This window comes from Epinephelus fuscoguttatus, linkage group LG2, assembly GCF_011397635.1.
Source record: "Epinephelus fuscoguttatus linkage group LG2, E.fuscoguttatus.final_Chr_v1".
Lineage (NCBI taxonomy): Eukaryota > Metazoa > Chordata > Actinopteri > Perciformes > Serranidae > Epinephelus > Epinephelus fuscoguttatus.
In genome coordinates, this window is record NC_064753.1 from 41,968,620 (window position 1) to 41,983,952 (window position 15,333).

Sequence of the window (15,333 nt, forward strand, 5' to 3'; positions counted from 1 at the left end):
AAGGGAAAATTCCCCCTTTTAATGTTTCAGTTAACTCGGAACATTAATATTTCACGTTATGAGGGTAGAGAATTTATCCTCAGTTTCTGTAACAAACATTCGGTTGTTGGATGCTGATGTAAATGTATTCTCTGACTGCAGCCTCAGTGACTGGTCTGAACAGTGTGCGTGAGGAAAAACCTGTGTGTGGTTACTGTTTTAAGGACATTGTGTGTGAGTGTAGGAGGTGACAAGCTGTGATTTATTGGAGTTGCAGTGTTATAGTGACCTCCATTTGGCTGCTGTGTTCGTCCTCACAGGTTGAGAGGGTTACGGTCAGTGTGGCCTGCTCGGATCTGAACCACTTAGGGCATTTATGGCTGTGTGTTTGAATAAAGGAGAGCATCAGTCCGCTGTCATTAGAAACTGAAAACTTCTGCTGTGTTTAGTCTGGAAGAACAGCGCCCTCCTCCTGTTTGGTGAAGTCAAACCACCCAGCAGAATTGTCTTTAGGAGCTCTACTAAATTGGAACTATTTCAACTTTGTTTTTGAGAACTTGTGTTTCTGTCAGTTTGGTATTATACTACACCACCCAGTAGGCTTGTGCATTTGACTTTCAGTAACTTAAACAGATATAGAAAAATATGTTTTCTAAAACAGTTGTTCATCTTTTGACCTGATGATTCAACTGGGAGAGTTTTGTTTTCAGTAGGAGGCGGAAATCTTCTCTCACACATTTATTCCAAACTTCTCTGACCCAGTTTAACTTGCACTGCCCAGTGTTTTGAGTTCTGCAGCATACAAACTTGCAAGTGTGTTTGGCAGTATATTTAGTGAGAGCAGTGTTGAAATAGCTTCTGTCACAACTCGGTGGGCCAAGGCTTTATATAGACTGTCAGTGTTCACAGTCTAAACTCATTACCCTGCATTACACAGAGAATTCTGACCGCCCAGAGAGAAAGAGAGGTGTGTGTGTGTGTGTGTGTGTGTGTGTGTGTGTGTGTGTGTGTGTGTGTGTGTTAGTGAGTGAGAGAGAGAGAGAGAGAATCTGTTGTCTGTGTTTAAAGTGACAAATTAACAGGGACCAACACTCTGAGCATCACTGTGGGACACTTATTCTGATGTGCAGCTCCACTGGAGATGGGAGAGTTTCTAGCAGACAGTGTTGTGTTCACGGACAGGTATATAAGAAATTTGCAAGGGTTAGTATCAAAGGAATAGTCCAACATTTCGGATATATGTTTTCTGTCTGTGTGCTCTTCACAGTTGGATAAACTTGGCATGAATACTAGAAACAAGTTCTATCTTGTTTGTTTAATCCACGCAAAAAACTGAAGTGTAAATACAGCAAGTCGTGATTTTAAAGAGTGTGTGTGTGGGACTATTTCTTGGCCTGGCCAGCAATGACCACCTGGAGTCTGTCACCATGAGGTTGCCAGGCTGCTTCGTGCCAAGCTAAGCTAGCTGGCTGTCAGCTTTAACTTTATATTTATAGTCCAGACATGAGAGGGGAGTGATCTAAATCTGGGGTGAAATCGAACACGCAAATTTCCCAAAAAGTTGAACTGCTCCGTTGATATTAAAAATCGTAGTACTGGTAGTAGTAGTAGCATTAATGTTAGAGATGTAAGTGACCAATTAGTGAGCAATGTTTCCCTAAGAAAGGACCAAAGCTCATATACAAATCAATTTTGTTACCAAAAAAAAAAAATGGTTTGCATAACACGTTAATTTACCTTATCCTGGCAAACAGGTGTGCATGTATGTTTTGGAGCAGCAGACCTTGTGATTGGAGGTAGGAAGTATGAAAATCACTTGTCAACCCCCCTCCTTCTTACTGTGTTGTTGACATGCTGCCAAGCCCCTCCCCTCTGCCATACCACCACACTCCTCCTCCTCCTCCTGCTCCTGCACTCTCTGGATGTCTGGCCATGGTTTGGGACTCTCCCATCTCCTCCTGTCCTTTCCTTCTGTCTCTGTTCCTCCTGGACATCTGCAGCACCTATGAGGTTTGTCAGCTTGCACTTGTAGATTGCCTCGAGCTAGGACTGCAGGTTATAGTTTCTGATGTAGAACTTGAGGTTTGCATTTGAACTTATAAAGTATGGTCGAGGATTGATTCAGTTTTAGAGGTTTGTTGTTGTTGCTGCTAAGCTGCAGAAAGCAGGTTTGTTTCTCTGTGAGAGGATGTCAGATCAGCTGCCCTGAACCTTTTAGTGAATAATTTGATTTGTTAGTAGTGAGGTTGCAGGGATATTGGTCATGTAATTAGCCAACTTCTTGCTTCATTAGTGTAAAACTGACACTGATTTAGAATTTATTTCACCTTTCCAAAGTGTCATTAAAAGTCTGACAGTGTGATCAGTCTAATATGTCAGTTTAGTGTTTGCCTTAAAAGAACATGGTGGGACACGGTATGTTATATGTGCTTGTTGTGAGGTTCAGATGGTTAGAGAGGCACCTGCAGCTTCTATTGTGAGGCCAGATCTGCTCTGTGTCATTGGCTCTGACACCAGAATGGAGTCACGTTACCACACCGCTGTACAGTACAGAGACAGACCTGAATCTTCTCCTCTGCTCTGCATTAACACAAGGCGACAGCGTCTGGGTGTCCACCAAGTGACACAGAGCAGAGACACACACAGAGAGCAGGGGGCACCTGTGGTGGCTCTGTGTTTGTGTATGTGCATGCTTCTGTCGCCCATGTATTTCTGTGTGTGTGTGTGTGTGTATGGCTGGGTCCCTTGCTGAATGAATAGCCTTCTGATGAGCTGTAGCGTCACTGTTTGAGTGTATTCATGTGGAGAAACTTTAAAAAGTTTCAGTCTCCACACAAAAGCCGGCTGTCCCGCTCACTTTTGGGAGCACAATGACTGAGGAGGGAGAGAGAGCGAGAGAGCGCAGGCTTCTGAAATCAGAACGTGATGAGTAAGCAAACACCTGCAGCCTCAAACTTTGTGCCAGTCAGATATGATTTGTGTAGATTTTACAAATTAAAAGTCCATGGAGGTGTCAGAAAATGAAATAAAACTGCCCTCACAGTGCTCTCTGTGAGAAATCTTCTCTGCACCTTGGGTTTAAAATCAAATAACACGTTTTCAGTCTTGCATGTGAGCAGGGCATTTTCAGGTCAGCAATTTGGTCGTTGACTGACTGAGAAGGTCCAGCTTAATGTCTTGTGACCAGTGTGACCATGAGAGGGGTTGGAGGGCTTGTGATGTCTAAACAGTGTCAGCCCACGCTACCTCTAATGCGTTTACCGCTTGTTTTTTTGCGGGCAAGAAATGGTCACACTGGTGTATGTTCGCTCCGGTCACCGGTCCTGCCGTTTGAAGCTTTTGAAGTTGCTGAGCAGAAAAAAACATCCCCCTCTCTTCTAAACTTGACATGCATGCACAGACATGTACACACACTCGCATGGAGACAAGCATTGACACTTGTGTGAAATTACATGGTTTTCCTCGGCTGTAGAGGGGCATTAACACAAAGGAGCACACGCACAGACACATGAGTGTGACCATCCATGAAAAGAGCTTTGGGTCCACTTCGGCTGATTTCCTTAAATGCCTTGATGTTATCAGGAAGGCTTTGAGAGGACTAGGCAGCTGGGCCAACCCTGAGACAGAGTCAGAGAGAGTGAGACAGTTTTTTATGGCAGACAGGAAGCGGAGTGGTGGTCTGTGAGTCTTTTCGCCTCGGGTACTCCTATACCTACTGTCATTTTCTGCTCTTGATTTTATTCTCCAATGACTGCCATAATTAAGCAGTTAACTCGTAAACACTGAAATTCTTTCAACATGTTTCCCCCAGCAGTTTAAGTCCAGGATTTGGCCCAAGGCTGCACAGGGTGGGTCATTAGGTCAGTGACCCATTCTCTGGGCATGTTAAGACTCTTCTGTGTTTATTTTTGAAGGAGAATTGCTTCCGCAAGTGCATTTTGTGCAGATAATTTAAAGCTGGTTTCTTAAATGCAGCCAGAGTAAAGCCAGATTGATCCATAGAGACCTGTCTACAAGGTCTGTATCCATTTGATTGTAGTTGTTGTTTTACAGTGTGAGGCTGTGTTTTTAATTTTATCTTAAAATATTCAGGCGGCTGTGCCTAAAATGAAGACTCATGCAGCATTTTCCCCTCCAAAATGAAATCTACCCCACCTTGTGGTTGCTTTATTAATTGTAAGAAAAAGTAGCAGGTTGAATTTTAAACCAGAAGAAAACACTTGACTCTGACTTTGGCATTTCCTTAATTTGTGATGGACTGAGGTGTTGAACCTTGTCTGGAATCCTTGGCTGGGTTTATGATGCAACAGTGTCCAAGTCCATCACTCTCGTGTCACTTCTGACCCGACACGTTGAAGATTGACCACCTTCCTTCACCCTTAGCAACCCAACTGGAGCGTGTCAGTCCCGGTCAGCGGGTCCAGTCATGACAATGACCAGCTGTACCCAGTGTCCAGGGCCTCTCCATGTCCTGCCTTTCCTCTTCTGTTCCTTCCTGACCCGAAATCCAAACTGACCCCATTCACGGACAGCACAGGCCGTCCTGCTGGCCCACATCAAAGCTTCACTCATCCCAAACCTGCAGTGCCAGTCCCCCGTATTCTCTCAGCCTGTTCCATAATCACAGCAGGTCTCCCTCTCATTCAGCCGCCTCCAATGGGACTCCAGCTATTAGCAACCTGACCCACTTTCCCGATTGCTAACTGCTAGCACGGCTAATTGGTCTCTAATCAGTTCCTAATGGCTGCATTGTTTCAGGCTGCTCTCACTAAATGCTAAACAGGGGGAGAAAGGAGAGGCGGCGAGCGGGTGCCTATTTCCAATTAGGACATGAAAGGTGCTGTAAAAATGAAACAAAGTTGAGAGCCAGATGAGAGAGGGGTAAACAAGTGGGTTGAGTGTTTAATATTCTGTGTAAATGCTGACTTAATGAGACCACATGAATAACATATGAATATGGAAGTAATGTGGCTAACGTGAATTAAAGGAATATTCACTCATTAACGAATAAGCACTGTGAAAGTCATATGATTATTTTCTATCGGAAATATCATCATAAGTATTTTGAATGAATAGTTCAGCACTAAGTCTTATTTTGTTAAACAAAGAAAAGTTTAAAATCCAGTGGCGTAATGTAAAAAAAAAAAAAAATCCCGAGTAAAAATCAACTTGGTTTTAAAATGTTTGAAAGTCATCAGGGTCACCATCTGTCCCTTCCTCAAATCCTTGTATTTGGGAAAAAAGGTTTAAAAAAGAACCAAAAAAAACCCCCCCAAAAACAAAAATGCACACTATCGATCACTTGTCACTTTGTCCTTAAAATGTCTTAAATTCAATTTTATAAAAATCAGGCCTTAAAAGTCATTCAGTAGTTTTAAATTTGATTTTCTGAGGTCTTAGTTGCAACAAACTTTATATATCCACCTTTTATTTATATTTTTTTATTTTATTTATTCTATTTTCTTCTATTATTTTGTTCATTTTTTACTTTTATTTTTATATTATTTTATCATATTTTTGTCTCAAAATGAGCCAAGCTCATCTGCATGATAGTCCCCATTTCTGATGCTACAAATCTTTAAATCTAACTCTTTGTACTTCATACATGCACTTACCTGTTGGCAAAATGTAGATTAACCTGACACTCTAATAACCATATCCCTACATAAAACCTACCTCTGCATGGGACCACATATATATATATATATATATATACTACCTTTACCTTTATTACCTTTATACTCATCTGCAACGCTTTTCATAACAAAAGATGATTTGTCTTAAAATTGCTTTATAATGATCTTTGAAAGATCTTAAAAAGCTTTAAATCTAAGTGTCTTATACCTGTTGACACCCTGCTTGTACTTACTTGTTTCTGTCCTCAGATGTTCATCAGGTAGAATTCATACAAACAGCACCAGGGCCTTCGACAAATAGTAAAAAAACATATTGGAAAATGCGTCTTGCCACTTATCTTTAGAAACAAGACTCTATGGACTCTATAACTAACAAGAATTACTTAATATGATTCAGGGTTGTGGGGATATTGCTCAATTAATAAGCCAATCTTGCTACTTTGGTGCGAATTTGCAGTGTATTAAGAACCTAAACTCCCATAGGTCTAAGGTGTGCAACACAGCAGCAGCAGGGGCTTAGAATAAATATGAGTCAGTGTGTGTATGTGTGTCAGGTATGTTGCAACAGAACTGTTATGATTAATTCCTCCCAGTACTCCCTGCACAGGCCCTCACTCTCAGCGGCCGTTGGAGTTTGAATATTCAAATGTTACTGGTCTGAACTGTGTGCTGCTGGTAGCACCCCTCTGCACACACTGACAACCCCAGCAGCTCTCAGGATACTCTAGTTCACTCTAGTTCTCACAGTAAGAGCAGTGACTTGACGCCAGGGATTTCAGCTCTTTGCTTGCTCCTTCAGTTTTTGGTAAGTGTGCTTGTTGAGATGCTGTTGAGTCACTTGTTGCAGATTTAACCCAGACAGTTTGTTTTTGGGTGATAAATCTGTGACAATGGTTTACAGGAGCATGTTTCCACGATAAAAAAGGCTTTCTGTTCTGTTAAAGTTAAACTGTGTTTTTTATCCCATTTATAAATCTAATTTACAAGAGGCTGAGTACATGTAACCAGATGTAACCAGACAGTGTTTCTTTGTAAAGCACAGGGACGCTGACCAAAAGCAGCCCTTATAAGTACAAGCCTTATAAGTGCTGCAGCACTGCTTCTTGACTTGGCCTGCTTGGCAAGACTTTAAAGCACTTGAGTCTGCGCCTCATTGTTTTTATACAAAGTTTGTGATGGGCTCCTCTCATTGTTAGTGCTAAGGGGTTTTTAACAGTTTTGGTGGCCAGCCTGATGGAAAGTAATGGCACGTTGGGCTGTATCAACACAGGCCACCTCCAGGCCCTTATAAGGCCACTTTGTGTGGGGTCAAAGACGACTTAGCATCTGGTTTCTCTTCTCTCCCCCAGATCCTCCCTGTGCTTGACTTCTCCTCCTCAGCTGTACCTTCCTATCTCATTGTTTAATAAAATGTCTCTTTTCTGGTGCAGATTCCTCAGAGGGCATGACCTCACAGCCTTCGGTGATGACTGAGCATGCTCCGTCATCTGCAGTGACTGTCAGCTCCTCCACCAGCATCCCCGCTGCTACCTCCGCTCAGATTCCTCCCCCATCGTCATCATCTTCATCCTCTTCCACAGCCATTCCCCAGCCCAACAGCAAGCCCTGGAGGAGCAAGTCGATGAGCTCCAAGCACATCTCTCCTGCTCCCTCCTCCACCAGCGCCCCCGCGTCTGCCATGCAGCCCGTCAAGCAGGAGAAGGACGTGTCCTGTAAGGCTGCCCCGGCAACTGAAGCTCCCCCTAAGGTTGTCGCTCAGAAGTCAATGCTAGAGAAGCTTAAGCTCTTCAACAGTAAAGGAGGCTCCAAATCTTCCACCTCCTCCAATGGAGCAGGGGCTCAGACTGACAATGCTGCCCCAGCAAGGCAGCCCGGAGCAGTGCAGGTGGAGAGAGCCGAGACTGGCTCCAACACCGACCCCATGGAGGAAGATGATGGTAATGTCCGTCCAGGAATGAACGGCACCAGCAATGGGACGGCCTACGGAGCAGCTCCCTCAGCAGGTACTACTGTGTCCACAACGGCCAGCAGCCCCAAAATCGCCCTGAGGGGCATCGCCCAGCGCACTTTCAGCAGAGCTTTGACTGCCAAGAAGGGCTCTGTCAAAAGCACAGAGAAATACAAGGAGAAGGAGAGAGGGAAGGAGAAAGGGAAGGAGGTGGGGAAACGCATCTCAGTCCCCGACAGGACAGAGCTCAGGGGGGAGGAGCTTAAGGAGGAAGTAGCACCTGTTGTAGACACAGACAGCTCAAACAAAAGGACCTCTAAAATCACCAGCTTCATTCCCAAGGGGGGTAAAGTGGCCAAAAAGGAGAGTTCAACCCCTGCACAAAGCGGAATACCAAAGCCAGGAGGCAAAGCCCCAGGAGTCGGGGGGAAAGCTTCCTCAGTGAAGGAGGCGGGGGAGAGGCCTCGGAGCATGCGGTTAGGAGGGGGGCTCGCCATGCACCGCGGACCCCTGGACAGAGACAGGGACAGCAGGCACTCCAGCTCCACCTCCAGCCTGGCCTCCACAGAGGGAAAGAACAGCGCCTCCCCTGTGGCAGGTGGAGGCACTACACAGAGCACGGCCAGCAACACCATCAGCGTGCAGCTACCTCAGACTCAACAGCACCACAGCCACCCCAACACGGCCACCGTCGCACCTTTCATGTACAGGTGAGACCACACAGACTGAGCCTGGGAACACATGTTAAAGCAATGGAAAAAATGGTTTTCTCTTTAGTATTTCTCCATCACATGAAATATTAATAACAACATGAGTAACAATCAAAGATACAGTCATGAATAAAGGCATCATTTATTATTTGAATAAGGATTTAAAGGAGCAGTGTGACGAATTTAGGGGGATCCATTGGCAGAAAGTAATTGTTGTATTCTTGTCAGCTGAGAATGAGCCCTTCATACCTACATAGGCAGCAGATTCCACAGAGTCCGCCATGTTGCACCACCATGTTTCTACAGTTTCCTGTGGGGTGAGGGTGAGGGTATTTAGGTGGTTGCAGTCTGCAACCTCACCACTAGATGCCACTAAATCCTACACACTGCTTCTGTAATACTTCATTTACCACAGTCTGCTTTATCAGGACTGTGTGGGTGATTTTGCTCTCAAATTCAACTTAAATTTCAACTCCATAGATCACAGAGACGTACCATTGACAGTAATACTTGACAATCCATAGTTTATGTGACAGATATTAATTTGAAACAAAAAAAAAACATACAAACACTTGAATCAACAAAAAATAGAGACACTTTTATTGCAACGTCTTGAAAAAAAAATGGAAGATTAAAGGGGAACATCACCTAAAGTAAGAATTCCAATATGTTATTTCCATGACCGAGGAAAGTTCAGTCAACATTTGTGAACATGAGCTACTCTCTCTCTCAAAGTCAGAAACCACAGAAGGAAGTCTCAAACTTGGGATGTCATGCTAGATGATATTTTTGGACTGTCTCAGACCACGGGAATAACATAGAAATTCTGAAAATGGGCGTAGTTCCCCTTTAAGATCCAGACCAAATATAGAAAAGCAAATAAAATGCAGTACAGAATAAGATAAAATGCAGGTGTTCATGTCTCTGTATTAAGAGATAATATTTCTTTATTGGGTCTGCTGCATTGATTTTAATACTTTTTGAAAACTGTCCATTGTGAGTCAGATTGCGTTCCCAGAGTGCAATGCTAAATCTGAAGAATAAATTTAGCTTCACTGGTAATCTTTCTGTTAGATCACGTGTCATAAAACACTGATAAAACAAAGTCATTAAACCGTTGCACACTCTATTCCGACTATAAGTCATAAACATACACACAGCACATTTTCCTGGTATGGCTGAATTCTTCAGTGACGACTATTTGAAGTTGGCAAATATTTGCCGGAGTGTATTTGTTCAGTCGTATACCTGATAACAGTTCTGAGTAAGCTGTTCTTGACCAAATAACTACACAAAGGTGTATAAACTTCTGGCTAGGACTGTACAAGTCAAAGCTTGTGAGATCTCTCAAGTCATCTCATATCTGATGTTTGATTCTCTTACAGCATCTTAAAGCACAAAATCTAAATCTAGCCATCTGCGAACTGTTACCCAGGAATGTCACATCTGTGTTTGTTCATGTGTGCGTACGCAGAGTGTTTTGTCAGCATGTGTGTGCACATGTATCTGGGCAAGTATGTGCGGATGTTGTGTGCCTCTGACCTCTGTCCCGGTCCCAGTGTGATAAGGAAGGAGGTCCCTCTCGTTCTCCACTCATTAGGCCCCTGACACTTCCTGCACCGCTGCCCTTTCTCTCTGTACATCCTGACCTGTAACTAACCAACCCACATCTCCAAAACACCCCCATCCTCAGTGCTCAGAAACGTTCTGTTTTTGCTGTATACCTGTCAGGTAGCATTACCAGCAGGATTATATCACCTCCACCTGTCAGGAAGAGTATGTTGGAAGAAAATGAAAGAAAAAACAAACGTAAATTCAATGTTAATATTGTCATTTCTCTCACCTGCTAAGGACTCATAAACTAAAAATAAAGCACCCTGTCATGAACAATAGGCCTAGTCCACACATATACAGGTATTTTGTAGTCTTTTAGCCTTTTATCTACGCGCAAACTGCGTTTTAGGTCCTGCACCTTTTGTAAAACTCTATCCAGATTATAGATTTTCAGAAAGTGAGTTCCCAGTGTTGACATGTAGACAGGAAAAATCGAGTGTAGGGCTTGTATCACCTGTTATCTCCTTTGTGAGGCATCAGAAATGAGGCAACATTTTGTGCAAAGGCAGATGTTGCCAAAATAGTGCCGGTTCTAACCTAGCTAACAGGGCTTTTAAAAGTTTACACATAAATGTACAGTTACTCTTCCACTATATTGAGAAACAGGAGCGTCAAAATGTGCTGCAGAAATCTGTGCTACATAATCCATCAATGACACAACACAGATCTTTTCAGGCTTCTTATTGGCGGACATGGCTTCAGGGTTGGGGTTATATCACCCCCTCTTGGTCTGGCATGTTCTTGACAGTGCTTCAAGTGTGTTTTACATTTTCATTTAGACAGAGGTTTTTTAAAAACAGCGTTTATAAAGACATTTTTTGAGAATGAAGGAGGAAAAACCCTGTTTTCAAAAGTGTCCGTATACGTGTGGACTAGGCCATAGATCTTATCCAGTAAGTTTGTTAGTGCATGAACACAACCTGAAATTTCAACCAACATTAGGTAATTTAACCAGATGGTAAAGAAAAGTTTACATGCTGTCACTTTTTTGTGGAACAGTGTGGGAGGCAGTAAGAGCTTTTGATTGGCTCTCACACTCAGAGAGAGTGTACAGTAGTCAACAGGGACAAAGTCTGGGATCAGGCAAAGACCAAAGGCTGTATATAACTGAGGCATTCAAACGTCATCGTCTCAAAAAGCCCCAGCCAGTGCAGCGGGTGAACTGTATTGATTTATCCTTCAAAGACAACCTTTTTTTTTACCGGCATTTGGGGCTTAGCAGCCACTCATTTTAGATTCCGGTCACAAGACTTGAAACACAGCAGATTTAATTCTTAATCAGGTTTATCCCTCTTTCGTGACAATTTGCTGAATATTAGGTTCCCACTAAATGCACAATAATTCAGAATCGATGATATCTCCCCCCTTTGATCCCTCAAATTATTTGTTTTCCCAGATCCCAAACAGACAGCGAGGGAACGGCGAACACTGAGTCTGGCTCAGGAGGAAGAGGTGGAGACGTTTCCTTCACTAAGACCAGCCAGCTCTCCATCGAGGACCTTTCAGGTGGGTGATCACTGACAGTGAAGAGTCTGTCTTTGCTCAGCTTATTTTGCTGGTAAATATATCTGAGACTGCTTCTTTTTGTCTCAGGTGAAGACCCAGAGACAAGGCGGTTGCGTACCGTCAAAAACATAGCAGACCTCCGGCAAAACCTGGAGGAGACCATGTCCAGCTTGCGAGGAACTCAGGTCACACACAGGTAAAAATGACAGACATTGGTTGATGTTGCTGATTTTAACTGGCAGTGACTTGTGATTCAGCGCTGAGGCAACCTTCTCTGTGTTTGAGGAATGTTTGGAGCCATTAGTAGTTTAACAAACTTGTTGTTTAACTCTTTTACTTCTTTATTATTTCAAAAGTTCAGTTACATATTATGATTCTTTGAATTTTCTGTCCCAAAGTGAATGTGCAACATGTGCAGTAAGTGACAGAAGAAATGCAGTATGTTGGAACTTTTTCCAAGAACAATTACAGGCACAAGCCATACTGTTCAATGCATGTCTTTCAAGTTGGCAAAGCTACTATAAAAAGACACACTAAGAAAAATAAACTTAAAAGTGATTGGTGATTAATCAAGTGAGGTAAATATGAAAGTAATTTTCTGTTCACCTTGTCAATTCAGCGCTGCTCATTAAGTAGTTTCTAAAGTGTGTTTCCTGTGGAGAACAAAACTCCACTGTGTGGGGATCATCAAAGTGAAGCACCTTACAATGGCCGCTCCGGCCGAGTGGTAAACAGGCCAAATCAGGATAACTGCTGGGGATTTGAGTCAGTGACTGAACTGCCTCATGGTCAGCAGACTGTGTCTGTCTAGGTTTACAGGTATTACCTCCTTTTTCTCCTCGCTGCCGTTTCATCCTTCTTTTGAGGGATCTTTTGCTTTGATCGCAGGGCATGTCTTTCATGTCGTCTTTGATTCAGGTTTAGCTCTTATCGCGCTCCCTCCCTCAGAATTTTGACCTCTGCTCTGGCCTCACGTCTCAGTGCTGACCCAGCTGTCTCGGTTTAGGTTAGGCTCTGTTGTAAGGGTTAAATGTCCTGTTTTGCTGTTTTAGTTTTTTCTTTCTACCCATCTGTCCACAGCTGAGATTATGCAGGCCGCCACTGCTAGTGTGGCAGTTTGTTTGCCTGTACTGTATCTGTTGGTGCACAAGAAACAGATGATCTGGTTGTGGTGGTGATCCAAATATGTGACCTCTCATTGGAGATCATTTTTTTAATCAGTACAATCACTATGAAACGACAGGTAGAAATTAAATTTCAAATCGTTAAGCCATCTGTTGCAGTAGTAGCTCAGAAATTCATTGAGAGGTTTTTGTTCTTCAAGTGCAAATAAAAAGACTTTGATTAGAATCTGATCAGAAAACATTAAAAAAAATAGATTTAAGGGGGCGTCCTGTTTGTTTACATGTGGATCACATTGTCTTTATTCTCTCTTCTCTCTTCTGCTCAGCACCTTGGAAACCACCTTTGACGGCAGTGTCACCACAGACATCAGCAGTGGCGGAGGTGGCAGTGGAGGCAGCAACAACAGCGGAGGGGGTCGGAGTATCCTCAGCATCACTTCCACCCGCCCCTCCTTGGCATCATGGCGGCTGGGCCAGTCCAGCCCTCGTCTGCAGGCGGGCGACGCGCCCTCTATGGGGAACAGTTATGGCGGCCGGGTGGTCGGCAGCCAGGGAGGACGCTACCTGTACCCTGGACATCTGCGGCGGCAGCTGGCTGGCAGGGGAGGAGCTCTCTGCAGCGTGGACCTCGGAGACAGAGCAGGGGAGGACATTGACCTGGAGGGCATCGCCGTGGATGTCACTGGATACATGAGCGATGGAGACGTGCTGAGCAAGAATGCTACACGCACTGATGATGTCGCTAGCGGGTAAGTGAAATGCACTGATGGAGACTTTTTAATCCTACAACAGGTTTGGGGATTGCTAATGCTGAAATTTTTAGATGCGGAATTGGTGAATTGATCTGCAGAAATTTACCTGACAGCAGTTTTGTTCATTTATTTAAGACAAATGCCAAACATTTGCTGGTGTTCGCTCTTCCAGTGTGAGGATTCGCTGCTTTTTTCTGTTTTCTAGTATTGTTATTAACACTTTTTGTTTTTTGCTTGATATTTCAGTATGTCCCCTCAGGCTTTGGGAGCTTGTGATAGGCAATTTCCCCTAATTTCAGATTTTATATAATAAACCATTAATTATACAAAAAGAAAATATCAGTAGATATTCTGATATTAAAACAATCTCAGTTGCAGCCCCAGATATTGCCACCGACCATGCAACAAATGCAATGTTTTTGGGGGGTTAAGTGAGAGAGACACTCAGCACACTGGCTGATTATGTTACAAGATAATAACTTTAAATTGTTCTTCTGTAATTCGATCTCCTGTTACTGAGTAAACCAGTTAACACAGTACCTGATTCTGTTTTCAATGTCATTAAAAATCTGCAGACTGATTCACAGTGATTTAGATTATTGGTAGATGATTGATTTGTTTAGACATCCCTTGGTAGGTGAGCAAGAAACTGTATCTCAGACACTCCCTATACATTTCCTCTACACCTCTGCTAGCACAGCAGTGTACTCATTAACTGGCAGTTAAGTCATGAAAAGTATTAATGAGTTACTTTGTGCTATGAGAGCATCATGTGTTGATAGTTAGATATTTCTGTCTGGTTGACCATGTGACCCCACAGACTGTGAGTTGTCTGGAATACAAACTTGCCAGAAGAGGGCGGTATTGTTCCTTTCCCCATTATTCCTGCCTGTAATCCAAGTGCCAGATGATATCTGACAGTTAAGCCGCAGCAGCATAAGCAACATTTATTATGTGTAGCACAGATCCCACAAGTATCCCATCTCTCAGTCTGCAGCCACAGTACTGCTGATACGCTGATAACCTGTTTATTTGCTCTCTCAAAACCACTGCCCATGTTGTAACAGGCCTTCTGCATACCTTGGCTGTCACACTGTGCAATTTAAACCTCTGCTGTCGTCCGTGTTATCAGATGAACTTGTGAAAGGTGCCAACTCGCCTTCACATGGTATCGAAAAGCCAGAGACGTAGAGACCAAGGTCTGGTATTAGAGCTGCTGCAGGAATTTGCTTGAGTTCAAATGAATGCTAGTGTAGAAAAGAGTTTATGAGCTCAGGGAAGCAAGGTGATAAGACATCTCTTAAAAGCTGGAGTAGGAATTACTTCCTCTGACCCCCATGGGTTTGCACTGATTCACCGTCAGCCCTGAAGCAGCTGTACAAGTCGAGGGCGCTAAGTGCTCTTGAAGTACTTGATATGTCTGAATCTGTGTGCAGACAAAGACCAAGCCACAGCCACACCTGGACAGGTGAGTGATTTGAGCAGGCGAGCACAGCCATTTGCTTGCTCTGAAAACTTGATATCCAGGCTGGGTCGGACTTGTGAGGAAGGCAAGGAAAAATATAGATAATTTCCCTCTGATGATTTTTTGGTGATCTGATACTGTTCAGGCTGCAATTATAGACTGTTTGCAGTCATTTGTATTGACTGACTGAATCATTCAGCCTGAAAAAATGCCATCACAGCCATCTAAAACAGACATTGACGGATGACCTCCCCCCACCCTTCTCCACATCCTCAGGGCATTTAGCGGTTAGCTCCATCACAGCCCTGTTAGCATCCATTAACTGGTTCTTCCAAACAGGGGTGGGATGTTTACCCAGAGAGGAGGAGCTGGCATTTATTTTACAGAAGCACACTCTCACAGTCCAACTCCTCTCCTTCACTTAACTGTCAGTGAAAGAGTCAGTTCACACAAAGTTGAAAAGAAACATATTTTTGGCACCCAGCCATGCAGATAGCCCTGGTTTTACTTGCGCAGGCTTTGAGATATCTTTCTCTCTATATAAGTATATATCATTTATTAAATCAGGTAAAAGTCTCATGTGGTCAAGAGTGACGTGG

General features: G+C 43.5%; 1 protein-coding gene across 5 annotated transcripts in view; it reads left to right on the top strand.

Annotated features, from left to right (window-relative positions):
- The window catches only part of nav2a (neuron navigator 2a), a 139,887-nt gene that overhangs the window by 60,083 nt on the left and 64,471 nt on the right, over window positions 1-15,333 (top strand). For 3 of the 5 annotated variants that reach the window (XM_049595156.1, XM_049595162.1, XM_049595169.1), the window contains 4 exons: window positions 7,046-8,273; window positions 11,284-11,393; window positions 11,481-11,589; window positions 12,844-13,266. In XM_049595156.1, coding sequence (XP_049451113.1) covers window positions 7,046-8,273; window positions 11,284-11,393; window positions 11,481-11,589; window positions 12,844-13,266 — 1,870 coding nt within the window. Of the gene's footprint in view, window positions 1-1,768; window positions 1,990-6,328; window positions 6,421-7,045; window positions 8,274-11,283; window positions 11,394-11,480; window positions 11,590-12,843; window positions 13,267-15,333 lie in introns of those variants that run through there. The other 2 variants (XM_049595176.1, XM_049595184.1) reach the window with 2 other exon arrangements.